The following is a 15677-nucleotide window of genomic DNA, read 5'->3' on the forward strand; positions in this document are numbered from 1 at the left end:
GTCCCAGATTCAAATAAAAATTCATCCTTGAAGATAGATGAATCCAAGGGACACCAACCAAACAATGCGAATGTCAAGAGGAAATCCATCTGCAGACTTCTCCGAGAAGCCCTGCTCTGCCTGCAGAACAAAGGCTCCTTCTGTGGCATCAAGCAGCAGGTTTAAGAGCGGCTGGCTTCTGGCTCTGGCTACCTTTCAAAACCACAAGTACATCCAAGGGCAGCCAAGACAACAAAGCCAAGAGATACGGGTCTCAGAACGAGGAGACCAACTCCCCTTCCAGGCCTGCCTCCTGCCTGCCCTTGGCGGCCCAGGCTCTATCCTCCTCAAGGCGAGTGTCTGAGATGCTGCAGTCAGACTCGGGGGGCTGAAGCCTCCATGTGAGAAGACAGCTCAGAGGATGCCCGCAGTGGGGCCAGCCTTCTCGGGGGGCTGAGGAGCAGTGTCTGGGGAAGGCCCTATGGTAGCTGCTGGGTCCGAATCCTAGCTCAGTCACCCACGACGGTCTGATCTTAGTTGCCCCTAAACCCTGGACTATTTTCTCAGCTATAAATGATGACAACACGATGCCACTGCTGCCCTTCACACAGGGTTTTGATGCTCAAACAAGATAATTTATGAGCACAGCCTTTAAGATATTTTACAACTATAAAACGTAACAGGTAATAATTCCTGAGGATATGACACATGTTTACATGACAGCTTAATAATACAAATTTTTAGGTCAAAGGGGAGACTTCCTCTGCTTTGCCTGGGACCTCGTACAGGGTGGATATTCAGTTAATATTCAATCATAATAAAGGTGACTTACTAATGATTAATGAGGTAAACATATTTGTTGGGAAAATAGCAAACTTGCAACTTATCAGAGTATTTCACAAGAGGAGGTGCTGTCTGAAGGGTTTCCCTCTGAGTGTAGATGGGGTACACACAAAGAATGAGTTGGGTACACATGCACCCCAGTGTTCATAGCAGCACTATTTACAACAGCCAAGACATGGAAGCAACCTAAATGTCCACTGACAGATGACTGGTTAAAGAAATTGTGGTATATTTATACAATGGAATACTATTCAGCCATAAAAAGAATAAGATAATGCCATTTGCAGCAACAAGGGTGGACCTGGAGAATGTCATTCTAAGTGAAATAAGCCAGAAAGAGAAAGAAAAATACCATATGATGTCACTTATGTGTGGAATTAAAAAAAAATGACACAAGTGAACTTACTTACAAGACCGAAATAGACTCACAGACATAGAAAACAAACTCGTGGTTACTGGGGGGAAAGGGGGAATGGAGGGAGTTCAGGATTTGCAGATACTAACTACTATATACAAAACAGATGAACAACAAAGTCCCACTCTATAGCACAGGGAACTATATTCAATGCCTTGTAATAACCTATAATGAAAAAGAATATGAAAAGGAATATATATATAACTGAATCACTATGCTGTACACCAGAAATTAACACAACACTGTAAACTGATTCTATTTAAAAAAAAAAAAAAAACTAAGGGGGGAAAAAAAAAGTGGGTCGAGCTCACCAAGACGGACCCACCATCATCATGCCAACACCAAATGTGACGAAATGGAAGGCATTCAGACTTGACACCTGGGCAAGTCACTGTTAACTAAAGTTAACCCCTGAATTCACTATAAAAAGAAATAAGTAAGGCCGAAAAAGGCCAAAAGAGCTGACCTGAAACAAGCCTTCCCTGCCCCTGTCCCCCTGCCAAAAAAAAAAAAACAATAATCTTGTTAAAGGTAGGTCTAAGTAGTCTTGGGTCCCCAGAGACAGAGATACAAAACTCTTAACTTTGAAACACACACGGCCCCCAGCGTCCAGCGGCGAGTGAGCTGGAGCGGCGGGGGGCTGGCGTCACGCGGCCCCACGGGCTGTCGGAGCCAAAAGCGTATGGGAAACGCTGCTCCTCCTGCCCGCGAGCTGGGTCCCAGCTCCCGGCACCCCAGTCATCGCCCCCAGAGCCTCAGGCTCTCATTCACACCGCTTGCCTCCAGCTCTTCACCCTCACAGACTTTCTTTGTTGATATGTGGCTTGCTCCAAAAAGGAACTGAGGCAGCTCATGATCTCATTAGGAATACTTCAGAGGCTTTAAAAAAAAATATTAAGGTACTCTGAACTCCTCAAAACTGGGAACATCTCAGGATATTTTCTAAAATGTGTCAGGAAAATAAAATACATTAACAGTAAGACTGCAGAGGGGGGGAATAGGACTTTTTATGATCCTTTGACACACAACCGCATGTCCTCAACTCAGGGTGATTCTGAAGGATGTGCATTTTTCACTTCCTGTACTCACCTCTAACAATAAGATATTTTCAGTTAAGGAAAAAAGCTGTGAATGTGGATGAATGTAATTCTGACTCAGAAACAAACCTAAATCAGCAGCGCGTGTTAAGTCTTCCACAGCCTGGACTTGAAACTCAGGACTTGTGTCCACCCCCGATAAGATCTCTTACAGAGATCTGATCTATGTCCAAGTCAGTTTTGAAGTCAAAAAGCTTTGAACTCCTGGCAGGTTGACAGCTTGGACCTTGAGTGTTTATCAGGAACTTCCTTGAGCTAGAAAGGGTGGCTCCATCACCACCTCCAGCCCCCTGCAGCTTCCCCTTGTAAGAGCTGGCACCCCGCCTGGACCTTGGAACTTCCAGGATTGAGTTTGTGATCCACTACAGACATCTAGCTCAATATAGAGTTTAACTTAATAAATAAAAAGTGGCCGCAGGAAGCCAGGGAACGGTTTAGACTCCATATTGTGCAGCCTGGCACTTGTGCTTATTTTTGTCTGGCCAGAGGTATTTTTCTATGCTGCCTCGTAGCCTTCCTAAGAGGGAGTAGTGATGGCTCTGCTTCTGCATCCTGGCCCGACAAGTGCCAGTGATGTGACATTCATATTACCGTGCACAGCTGTGCACGCCCACAGCTACCTGCTTCCTCCGCAGGCCGCCCACCTCGACTCTGCAGAACAGTGTTCTGAGCCCCACAACACCCTGGGGAACCTTCTGGTCTGATGTCAGAGACACTTCAGACTCTCCAGTGCTTTCTCCAGAGAATACCTGGCTCTCCACTTATTTCCTTCTTGTAACCCTGCAATTATGCAACTAAACCTAATTCTGAACTCTCGCCTGCCTAGCTCTTCTCCTCTATCCTCCTCTCAACTTGCTACCCTGCAGCCGCAGGTCACCCTGCTTCCTGTTGGTTTTTTCAAACGTGTCAAACTTGCCCCCACCGCTAGTTCCTCATCCTTGTTCTCCCAGTGCCTGGACAGCCTCCCAAGGTTCTTCTCCTCAGAGACCTGTCCACCCTGTAAGAAAAGGTGCAACCCCAACAACATCTCCAGCGTACCGCTCTCCTTCCTGCATAATCTGCAGTTGTCTTGTTTATTTATCTGTGTTTATTATCTGAGTCCTTTACTACAATGTTAGCGCTGGGGAGACACTGTTTCTGATGTCCCACTGCCGTCCTGTTACTTCACATATTTCCCCACCTTATGAAAGGGCAAGAGTAGATTACTGGAATGATCTGACAGCTAGAATGTCTTCCATGTCAGGCCAGCCCTTGAGTTAAAATACTCAGAGGAACTGGGCAGAATTTTCCTGGTGAAGCATTGGTGTTTATAAAATCAACGTACTCTAATTAATGGAGGTGCTTAGCATACAGGTATTGAACAAGTAAACGAGCTAGGATCAAAGTGGCTTTCTGTGCTACAGAGTTGGACACAAAAGGGGACACCAGGAGATACAGCAGGAGAAACCACCCCCTTCCTTAACGCATAACATCACAGGTGGCCGGTCCTCTTCAACGGGAAAAGGGCTGCAGGCGTTCTAAACCCGCTCTGACAAGCTGGCTCATGACCAGGGCCACTGCAGACCCAGAGGAGAAGCCTTTACAACCGTAAGGCTTACTCACCCCGGTCCCTGGTGGAGAAGAGAAATCAAGTCCTATTCTGAAGTGTTCTGAAGCTGACTCGCTGACGCATCCACACAAAACTTTCTTTCAGCACGGGGCAGCTAAGTACAGATAACCTCGCTTTTTGAAAGTTTGCTTTGCACCACTTCGCTTTTACGAAAAGACCTACAGCTGAACCTGATTTCACTAATCAAAAGAAATCTGAAAAGGATTTTCCCTTTTGCAGAAAAAAGGCGAAGAGCAAAAGCAGCGTTCAGTGCCCGTTTTCAGGGAGCTGTTACAGAGGCAGCGTGAACCCAGAGCAGCGAGAGCGGCACCGCCACGCTCCTTCCCCGGGACCACACGCAGCATCTCAGCATCAAGTAGCCACAGCTTTGAACTATCTGTGAGCAGCTGCGCTTTATTTCCATTTATTTTACGTATCATTAGCAAGACGCGTCCGAAGGTAAGTGCTTCTTCACTTCACACCATTTCAGCTTATGAAATGTTTCACAGGAAACGCTCTGCATAGCGGGGGACACCTGCACAAGGAGAGGCAGGTCCTAATTTACAGACATCTTGGCATCTCTGTAGAATCGAATAGATGTAGTTCATAATCTGATGTTATGATAAAAGTCATCATTCCTTTTGAGGGACTTAATTGATACGGGAAGTTGGCCTTAAAAATACTCTCAAATATTGGATGATATTAAGAAATGGTTCTTTTTTAAGACATGATAGTTTTTTACATTGTAGTTATATGTTTTAAAAATAAGAGTCCTTATCTTTGAAAGACACATACTAAAATGTTTGCAGATAAAATGAGGTCAGATTTGCTTCTCAGAGGAAGGGGGGAGGGGGAGTATAGTCAAAGCAGGCCTGGCCATGAGGTGATAAACACTGAAGCTAGTGACGGGTCCATGGGAGTTACTGAAACTATCTGCTCTCCCTTGGGCATGACATTTTTCCTAAAAAAAAAAGACAATTAAAAAAAAAAACCTCTTTAAAACAAATCAGTTTCACTTGTGAAATGAAAGAAGTCACCTGAAGGTGAAGGTTTCTCCTTTCCAGTCTTGCAGAGGGTGCTCCTGGACGACGCCCTGGCTCAGAGGTGAGCTCTGCCGTGGGGACTTGGCATGGGGGAGGGTACCCATGTGACTGAAGTTATCACAGGACCTTATGGGAGGAGGGCCCTTCTTCTTCCGTGGAAGGGTGCCGTGTATGGACACGTCTTGATAGGCATCTGTGCGATGCTCAACGAGAGGTGACTTGCTGCTCAGAAGGTCCATGGACGAGGCCAGGGGGAACTGGTGATTCACCGGCATGTTTCTGGGAAGGCTTGCGAATTTTCCCGCAGCCATGATTCTCAACTCTAAGGGGGAAAGAAAAGAGTGAAGGTATAAATCTAAGAAAATCACAAGATCTGATTTCCTGCTTACAAAAGGAAATGGAAATACACCACATAACAAAAGAAAACGTTCAGAGAGAGTCAAAGGACAAACACTGGGTGGCATCACTAGTGAAATTTAACACGCGGGCAAGTTTACCCATCTCCTTTTTTTCATCCTACGGAAGGATTCTCCTGGGTGGGCAGCAGATCCGTCGATGGAAAAGGGGAAACACATTTCAGGGACTTCAGAGGCACATGAGCCATTTTATTACTTCAGATGAGTGAAGTGGATGGAAAAGCATGACTAACAAAAAAGAACACTGAGGAAAGACTCAAGGTTTCAGTACTGAACGCATTAGAGAAAAAGGTATAAAGATATCAGATAATTAGCTGCCGAATTTCCACCACCCTGAAAATGATGAGAACAGGCGGAGATTACTGGAATTCCTCAGCTGCTAGGAGGCCTTCAGGGCCAGACCAGCCCCTCAGTCATGCTACCCTGAGAGACGGGACAGACTTTTTCTGGCAAAGACCTGGTGCTTATAAAATAAATCCATGTACGCTAATTAACGAAGACGGCCAGGGTCAGGGGTCCGGAGGTGAGCCTCTCCTCCAGACACCCGAGGGCTCAGCTGGAGAGGAAAGCCGCTGGGGTGGGGCCTCCAGGCACACTGTCCCCAGAGGGGTCAGGGACCCGCCTGCCACCAGCAGGAATAAGCAATGTGTGCGGGGGCCTGTACAGTCAGGGGAGAGTGGGATGGGCAGAGAAGGAAAAAAGAAAAAAAGGGGGTGGGGGGGCATGGAAAGAAAAGGAAGGTGCTGTGTGCACAGTGGCCCAGACAGCTGGTCCCTGCTCTGACCACTAGTAGAAACGTTCACCTGAGCAGGGTCCGCGCCTCCACCCCCTGAAAAACAAAGTACGGTGTTGATCTGGGCCAAATTACATGGCATTTTTAAGGCTAATATATCGAGGAAAAGAAACACAAGCCCGAGTAAAAATTAGGGCCAGTCCCTGGAGCACAGGACCCAGAGTCTGCACCCCCAGTCACAGCACCAGACTGGCCTGGCGGCACAGCCAGGGCTAAGCCCACAGCGCTGGCCTCCCCCGAGGCTGTTCGGGAGAACACTTGGCCCCGCAGTCTGTTCTCAGGCCCTGCGGCCCCCGTTCCTCACAGACCGCCCTTTGCACTGCGAGGGGAACGGCTCCGAGTGAAAAGCGTCACTCGGCAGCACGGCTGCAGAGTCAGCTCCACACAGGAGCCGGGGACTCGAGGTGGGGCTTGGAGACAGTGCAGAAGAACAGAGCCCCCCAGGAGCTCGCCGTGGGGTGGGGGGCAGGGTGAAGACAGCAGGGTCTGCGAAGGAAGCAAACAGCAACAAACACACACACAACCCGCTGTTCCCACCCGCGACAGACACAGTGCTGGGGGCTGGGCGGCGGGAAGAAGACCCTTCACTCAAGGCGTGTAATCCCGACCCAGTCCTCGGTCCTTTGCCAAACCTGGTCATCCTGGGGCCTATCTGCTCCACGTCTAACTGAGACCACACAGAAGGCCAGGCTCCTGGTGGATGCAGAACAATGGGCTGTGAGTCCCCGCGTGGGCCCCCCGGGTCTGGCCAGTACCTGGCACACTGTCAACACTTGCTCAACGTTAATCATCGTTATTAAAAAAGAAACCGAACTCCCTTGGCCTCCCTGCCTGATCACAGGTGACGTAAGCCGACTCGGGTCCCCTCAGCTACACAAGCACACCTCACAGCTACAAACCTCACCTGTGCAAGCTATCAGCGCCTTCTGTCTTCACAGACAGGCCCGGATTGTTTCCAAGGACCTGGAGGAGAGGCCCAGAGCCCCTCCCCCGCCCAAACCTCTTCGTGTGCAAAGGCCCACAGTGCTGATCACATCTATTTCCAGGCTAGTCCATGGACAAGAGTCACCCAGCTCCAGTGTCTCCCCCAGCCTGTTTCCTCTCTGCTCACCCAAGATCTATCTAGATTTCAAGATTGAGCCCAAGTGCTGGAGGATGCCCTTCAGCAAGTCATCCACACCTCAGCTTATTCTCAAGGGAGGTTAACTCCTGCCCTTCCTGCTTCCAAATCAACAAATATTTAAGTGCCTCCTCCAGATAAGATCCTCAGAGAAACGAAGACGCAGAAGCCCCTGCTCTGACCACGAACCTAAAGAGAGAATCCAGCTGACACCTGGGTGGTGCGTGGTGAATCCACGTGTAACTTACAGTCGGCCCCCTGCATCCGTGCCTCCCCCACATCCAGAGCCAACCAGCCGCAGACCACCTTCCGTCATTTTTACTGCCGAAAAATATCTGTGTTTAAGTGGACCCGTGCAGTTCAAACCCGTGTTGTCCAGGGGTCAACTGTCACATAACTCATCAGTGGGCCCCTTAACGTGCTGGAGGGAAGAACAATTCGTTTTGACCAAAGGACTCAAGGAGGACCTGAGAGGGCATCTCTGGAGATGAAGGATTTTGACAGGCTGAAAGCTGCAGGGAAAAGCCTTCCAAGGGGATCTGATGACAGCAGGAAGTGCCCCCCACAGGCTCAGGAGACTGAGCCGTGCGTGTGGCTTGACTGAAGTTAGGAAGCATTTCCTGGAAGCAGCACAGCTGAGTACCAGATCGGCAAGTCTTGAAGGCGGTGCTGAGGTGTCTGGACTTGGCGGTCAGTGCTGGGGAAGCTGGGGAAGGCAGGGACCGGATCCAGTCTGGGCCTGGGCACGGAGCTCTGGTAACTCTGGAGGGGAGAGAAGGGAGGTGGGGAGGTGGGCCATGACGGCAACAGGCCAGCAAGGAGTGATGGAGAACTCGGACCCGGGGCATGGCCAGGGGAAGGCAAAGGAAGGGCAGTGAGGGGCTAGAAGCTCGAGGCTCTGGCTGGGAGGAAGCAGGCCACAGCCATGGGGGGTGCTCTCCTGTAACACGCGAGGGCGGGAGCTGCTGCTCGAGGGACCAGCAGGACCGCTGGGGCTTGCAGGCTGGATGTCGGTGTGTGCAGGCAGGAGCTGGGCCAGGATTCAGGTTTTTAAGAGTCATCAACACAAAGGGAACATTTAAACCCAAGAGTAGACCCCTTAGCTTGTTATTATCATATGTGATAACAGATGTAAAAGTGCCTCTTAAACTGTCAGGAACCATTCACTATGCATGAATTACATCCCTGCTCCCTCGCACCTTGGCTGCTTCAAGTCCATAAAGACCAACGCAAAGGGTGAGTTCTGAAACTTAAAGCAGCGGTTCTCAATCTAGCTGCACCTGAGTCCTCGGAAGCTTTTGGAATCCTGGCACCCAAGCCACGGCCAGACCAATGAAATTACAACCTGGGAGGGTAGGACCCTGGCATCAGTCTTATTAAAGCTCTCCAGTATTGCTCAGTGCGGAGCCAGGTTTGAGGACCACTAGGTAAGCGAGTCTCTTTGGTACAGAGCAACTGACACTCAGATGAGTTTCTGGGTATTCTCTGAGTAGAATGATGATGAGAAAGTATCACTCAGCCAACAGAAGCGTTCCTTCACTCTTCTGTTTAACACATGATTAGGGAGGGCCTCCTATGTGGCGGGCACTGTGCTGGGTGTTGAGGACAGTGTCAAACGATTGTCCTCATGAGATTCCTACTCAATGGAGGAAGCAGACAGTAAGTAATGACATAAGTGTTGATGATCCCAGTGCTTTGGGAGGGGGGTCTAGATAAATCTAGCAGCCAGGAAAGGCTTCCCTGAGGAAGGGTTGCTGACCTGAAGGATGTGAGGCAGAGTTTAATAACTGGAGGGAGACAATCATCCCAGCTGAAGCTTCCTCAGGGTTCTCAGCTGCGGCTAAGTTGGAAATACACAGGCCAAGCTCTCCTCTAAAACTTACTGCCTCTCACTTGGGACTCTTCCCCATTAAAATACAGTCTTGCCCTGTGTCTAGTCACTTGGAAAGACTGGCTCAAGCTTGGGCCCTAGGTCAAGCTTGAATCAATCCAATAGTAGGGGAGATGGGCGCCAGGCAGAGATATAACTTAAAAAACAAAAACCCAAAACAAACAAAAAACCCACTAAAGTGGGGCAGGGGACGGAAGGGAGAATTACAGGTGGGAGAAACTTATTTGCAGTCTGTTGGTCGCTGTTTCCAACTTGAAATTTATTTACCTTTAATTTTTCTAGACTCCAGAAACCTGGGGGAAATCCAGGAGTGCTAACGCGTGGAACTGAGGTTCAAGGTCTGTACCTCCCACTGGGACAGAGACGCCACTTGGCACATCTGACCACTGGGCAGAATCTAAGCGTGTGTTATGTAGATGGGATCTCAGAGAAGCAAGCCCCTTCTCTTTTTCCAGAAAAGGAAAATAACTGTTCATTCACTCAATATACATTCTCTGAGGGCTTACAATGTACGAGAGCTGAGGATATAGCAAAGTAGATAAGGTCCTGCTCTCACGGAGTCTGCACTGTGATGGGGGAGGCCAACCAACACAGACAAGAAAGCAAAGCAGGTATTACCCCGGCAGGAGGCGCCCTAAAGAATGTGAAACAGGATAAAAGGAGAGAATATACTTGTTGGGGATGGAGGGCTATTTTAGCCTCGGGTGGTCTGGGAACACCTCCCTGCAGAGGTCACAATGACATAAAACCTGGAAAAAGAGAAGGAACCAGTCAGGAGAGGATTGGGGTCTTGAGGTGGGAAGATGTCACTGAAAGAACAGTGGAGACTGGACTCATCTCCAGTTTCTGGCTCCCATGATGTCTCCACTTAGAGATGTTTGTTTCAATGTTCGCAGTCATCGTGTACTTTTTACCTACTGTATGATTTTTTTTTCAATCAAACATGGTGTGATTCAGAACCTAGGCTTTGAAGTAAGACATTCACAGGTTCAAATCCCTATTCTGCCATTGATTTGCTGTGTGGCCTGGGACGGGTGACTCAACCTCTCTGACAGTCAGATTCTCATTTGTGAAAATGGGTTAACAACACCTATTTCACGGGGTTGTTGTGAAATGTAAATAAAGTCGTTCAGAAAGCATTCAAAAAACAGCAGGTCTCTTCTAAGCAGGGTAGGGACCACGTCCGTCTTGCTTGTCATTATGTTCCTACCACAATGAGTTCACAAATGAAGTCATTGCTTCTAAGGAAGACTGTAGCCAGGAAGGATGAGGAGGGGAAATGTTTTAAACCTAGAGCAACAGAGGTAACCACACCAAACCACACAGGACGCGGACACAGATACATTCGGGCACACCAAGTGAGCCCGCACGCAGTCTTTAAAAGAAAAGCCCAGGTGAGACTTTGGCCATCTGACTTCACCTCGCTCTGCCGTGAAGGTAAACAGACACAGTGTCCTGACTCAGTCTAATGCCCGATCTTGAAATTATACAAAGGTCAAAGACTCCACATCTTGATATGAAAATGAGACCCGTGTGAATGTTCACAGAGCTGAAGAAATCTCGATAGGGATGCGAGTAAGCCTGACACACTCCCAACCCACATGCTACCTTCCTGATCCTGGCCAGCGCTGTGCTTCCAAACGCTTGTGAACGGCGGGGGCTTTACACGGACGTCTCAAATAAACTGATGATCACGTGCAAGCGGAGGCAGAGATAAGCAGCTCACTTGTTTGGACTTTTCTATTTTACTTCTGAAATGAGACATTCTCAAGTTAAACTCACAGACGGTCACCTGATGGGGGCTATGAGAACTTTCTAGCATACTTGAAACTCTGGGAGTGTAACCACCCCTGCTGCCCTACGATGACCATAACAGACAATTTACAATCCAGATCTGCAGTTTTATATCTTTGCCGCATTAGACAGGAAGATGCGCTGGGAAAACCACACATAAAATTGGCTCATCCACTCAGAATGAAGTTTTGCTTGGGTATAGGAATCAAGAGTATCCCTTTATTTTGAAGTAAATTATGAAGTCTAGCCAAATGATTGAAGTATGAATAATTCTTCCACGGGTTGTATTTCAAGCAACACAGCATAGGATCTACATGATAAGGTTCTTAAGACTAACATCCCTTGACAAGCAGTCCTTTCTATATGAATAGGAGATTGAGATCTTGGTTAGTCATTCCTAGAAATGCCGGGCCTCTCAGGCAGTTTAGGGAAAGCTGGAGTCAGAGAGTGAGGGAGCCGTTGGATTGGCAAGTTGTTTACGTTACATTCCATACCTCCGTCCTCTTGCACACTGGCGTACAACCACTTGGCCTGTGGCTTCCCGATTATTAACTGGGCAACCCCTTCCCAATTCTGAGTCTCTCTCTGCTGAGCCCGGCCCCAGCGCCGAGGCCTCCCCCTTCCTCCCCTTCCTCCCTGATCTCGCCTCGCTCCTTGGCAACTCGCAGAGAGATTACCCGCTCTCAGACTGACCTTCTCTCCGCCAGTGTATTTTCCTTGGAGAGATCTGTGCAGCCTTGGTAGATAAGAGTCAAGGTTTAAAAGAATCTCTGATTGCACGGCTCTACTTTCTATCTCCGCTAATAACCATAGGTGGAAGCAGACACGAGGTTAGGTAAATAATCTTTCACTTTCGCACCTTGCTTCAAGCGAGTTAATACCAAACCCGGAGTTTTCCAGCCCACGAAACCCCGGCCACGACCCACTGTGTTCCCCACGAAACACGCCGCCTCGCCAGCTGCTTCGGAGCCCAGTCGACTGCTCCCCGACGAGTGTCTACACCTGACCAAACTTTCAAGTGGCGGCAGCCTCGGCGGGTAAGGAAAGATGGGCTGAGATCGGAACCTCCTTCCTTTTGCGCCCACCGTCCCTCCCCTCTCGGGCGCAGAGACACAACCAACTATTCATTCTTTCTCAACAAAGGGAGAGAGGGAGGGAGATGTTGTCAACAGTTACAGGGCGGGCTCCTTCGCTTTCTTTGCAAACTTTCCAAGAGATTAGTGGAGAAACTCGCCTCCGGCAAGCCCAGGGCTTCCAGCCGAGCCCCTTGGCCCTCGCGTTCCCCCACCCCCGCCAGTCTCCGGGCAGAGTGAGAGCGGGGAGGCGCGGCTGGCACGCAGGGGGCCGGGAGAAGCCAGCGCCTGGGAAGATGCCGCTCAGGAGCAGAGCGCCGAGATGCTCGCCGCAAATCGCAGGGCGCCCTTCGCCGCGGCCGGGTCCGGGGAATCCCGGCCGGTTCAGAGGCTCCCAAGGGTGCAAGCCCCGTCCCCAAGTTCTCCCCTCCAGCCCCTAGCCGCCAACTCGGCGAGGGTGAGGATGGGGCCCCGCCGTCCTTCCTTTCCCCATAGCCTAACGTTGGCCAACAAACTTCCCAACCCGTCCTGCAGGGAGACGGGCGGCACCCCCGAGGGCCGTGCGGCGGAGACTCACCTCCCCGCGCGGCGTGCGGCCTCTCCGGCTGCGGTCAGACGCGCCGCTGCTGCTCCCGGAGCGGCAGCCGCTCACGACCCGCGGAGCAGCCCGTGCGCCCGGCGGCTCGGACTCGGGCTCCCGCCCCCGGCAGCTGCAGGCGCGGCTCTGAGCCGGCGGGAGGGCGGCGCTCCCGGCCCTCAGCCGGTGATGTGCGGCTTCGCGGCCCCACCCCGGCCAGCCTATTCGCGCCGCCTCGCGGAACGTCCCCCCACCCCCCACGCGGCGTTTACGGGCGCTGACCTCGCCGGGCCCTCCTCCGCCGGGATTTTAGGGTTTGGCTCTCCTCGCACCTCCCCGGGAAGCCAGTCCTCAAGTGTAGATCGACCGCTTTCTCGCCGTACCCCTCAGGAGGGAGAACCCCACCAAATCCACTCCTCTCCCCTCCCCACATTATTTAGTTACCCAGCAGATCTGCTTTGCTTGTCTGCAAACACCTGGCTGGCTTTCAGTTTAAAGGGGTTTGATAGGGCAAAGGCCCAAGTAACCACGAATAGCCAGGCCATGGGAACAAGCAAGTCAATCACACTCACCTGGATATACTGAAAGGACAGTGGGAGGTGGAAGGGGGCACTTCAGTGCTAGATGGTTTGGTGGGATAACAAAATTGCAACCATGTGAAGGACTTAGACCATCAGATACCAAGACCTATTATAAAGCCATAGAAGCTGTGGAAATAGGCATTGGCAACAAGGACAGACAAACCAATGGAGAGTTCAGAAACAGATCTACGTTACATGGTCACGTGATTTACAGCCAAAGATGCCGAGGTAATGCATTGGGGAAAGAGTGATCTGTCTCTTGGGTAAATGATGTTGGACCAGTTGAACACCCACATGGAGAAAAAGGAGAATCTTGACCCCTACCTTACACCATACAAAAAAAAAAAAAAAGATTCCAGAAGAATTTTAAATCTAACTGTAAAAAGGTAAAACAATACAACTATCCAAAATAAATATCAAAAAATATCTTCATGACCTTAAGGTAGGAAAGACTTATTAAACACATACAGTAGTAATCATAAAGGAAAAAACTGATCATTAGATAACGTTAAAATTAAGAACTCCTGTTTATCCTAAGACACCACTAGTGAAAAAGCAAGCCACAGACTGAGAAAAGATAGTTGCAACACATACATCCAAAAAAAAGACTTGTATGTAGAATATATAAAAGATGCTTACAAATCAGCAAGAAAAAGGCAGAAAAATCCAACTAGAAATAGCAGAATATTTCAACAGGCATTGATTTCTCAAGAGGTGATAAACAAGCATTTCTCAAAAAAGTCAAAAAAAATATGAAAATGTTCTCAGTTATCACAGAAATGCAAACTGAAGTTGCAATGTGATCTCCCTTCACACCCACCAGAATAGCTAAAATTAGAAAATTCTGTACACACTTTAGAAATCTGTTTAGCATTACCTACTAAAGCTAACACTTGGTCTGTGACCCAGCAATTCCATCTCTAGTGTATACCCAACAGAGACAGATAGACATACTCACCAAAAGATGCGTGTGGCATCTCTTTCTAACAGCCCCAAAGCAACCACCCGAAGGTCCATTAACAGAAGAGAGAAACTGCGGCATACTAGAAGAACGAGTGAACTGCTGTACTCAACAGGACGCAGAGTTCTCATAAATACGTCGAGTGAAAGAAAGTGGACACAAATGGGCATATGCTATGTAACTCAATTTATGGAAACTTAGAAACAGTCAAAACATGTCTCTGAAGTTAAAGGCGAAGACAGTGGCTATCTTGGGGGTGAGTAGTGATGGAAAGGGAACCCGGAGGAGGCCCCAGGTGCTGGTTACACAGATGTGTCCTATTTAACAAAAATTAACTACCCCTCATTTTGCAAGAATTGATTAGTTTGTGCACTTCTCTGTACGTATGTTTTACTCCAATAAAACGCTTTTTAAATTGTGCCATGTTGGTATATTTTATATAATTTTCATTCTCCTAAGAAAGAACTACTGGCAAGTCTGCAAGATTCTAAGTGCAGCATCCGTAAGAATCAGTTCCCACCTTTCCCTTACGGGAGCTGTTGTGGCTTGGGCTTTATCTTCCCTACCTCATTGGAAGCACAAGGGTTGATTTTTGTTAGCTATTCCCAGGGTGCTTAACACAGTGAACGTCAAACAGAGCAGCTGGCATAGTTCCGAACTGAATTATTAGAAATGCATTTACTGATTTGCTGCTGCTCTGAAGTGTCCCTGAGAACTGTGGTGAAACTTAGGTTTTTCTTGATTTTCAAAGTTCTCTGAGCACCTACTACGGGTAAAGTTTTCACTAAGTGAAGTACCATGGCGAGGTAGCAACAAAGACCAGAAGACAACTCACAACCAGGGAGGCTTTGGGCAAGCCACTGTTCCTCTCAGTCCCTGCATTTCCTCATGAGTGAGTGAGTAAAGAAGTGTTAGGAGTCAAGGAAATAACAGATGTGAAAGTGCCTGGCACATAATAGTTCTCATTCATTATTACTGGAACCTATGACACAGGCTGTCGTTTGTCTTCACGCTCCCCTGTGAGATAGGAGGCATCACTATCCCTATTTATATGGGCGGAAACAGACTCAGGAATCAGGAAGTTCGTCATTTCAACAAATTCTTTCAGCAAACATTTGTTGTAAGCCTACTATGTGCCAAGATCCACAGCTAGTGAGAAGCAGAGTCAGAATCGGAATTAGATATTGAATTAGAACTTCAAGTTCAGTGGTCTTTCCACCACACCACAACTATTTTCACATTCGTATCCCTGGTGCCTAGCACATAGTAGGTGCTCAATACATTCATGGATGAGTAATAGGGACATTTTAATATAGTCTTTTGATTAGGTAATATGGTTTATATATTACACATGGCTCACAAGTTATATAGATATGCACACACACAGCATTTTATATATACATGAAATGGCGTACAGTGAAAAATCTCCCTCTTAGCTCTTTCTCCCATCTGCCAGACCCCTTCCACCATAGGTAACCACTGCTTTTACTATATGTGCCTGCCAGC

The 15677-nt window shown here is 48.7% G+C and overlaps 1 protein-coding gene across 4 annotated transcripts in view; it reads right to left on the bottom strand.

Annotated features, from left to right (window-relative positions):
- The window catches only part of BCAR3 (BCAR3 adaptor protein, NSP family member), a 189586-nt gene that overhangs the window by 92059 nt on the left and 81850 nt on the right, over window positions 1-15677 (bottom strand). For 3 of the 4 annotated variants that reach the window (XM_064488730.1, XM_064488732.1, XM_064488733.1), the window contains exon 2: window positions 4960-5287. In XM_064488730.1, the coding sequence (XP_064344800.1) occupies window positions 4960-5276 (317 nt within the window). In that variant the 5' untranslated portion in view covers window positions 5277-5287. Of the gene's footprint in view, window positions 1-4959; window positions 5288-12629; window positions 12708-15677 lie in introns of those variants that run through there. The other variant, XM_064488731.1, reaches the window with a different exon arrangement.

This window comes from Camelus dromedarius, chromosome 9 (genome assembly GCF_036321535.1).
Source record: "Camelus dromedarius isolate mCamDro1 chromosome 9, mCamDro1.pat, whole genome shotgun sequence".
NCBI lineage: Eukaryota > Metazoa > Chordata > Mammalia > Artiodactyla > Camelidae > Camelus > Camelus dromedarius.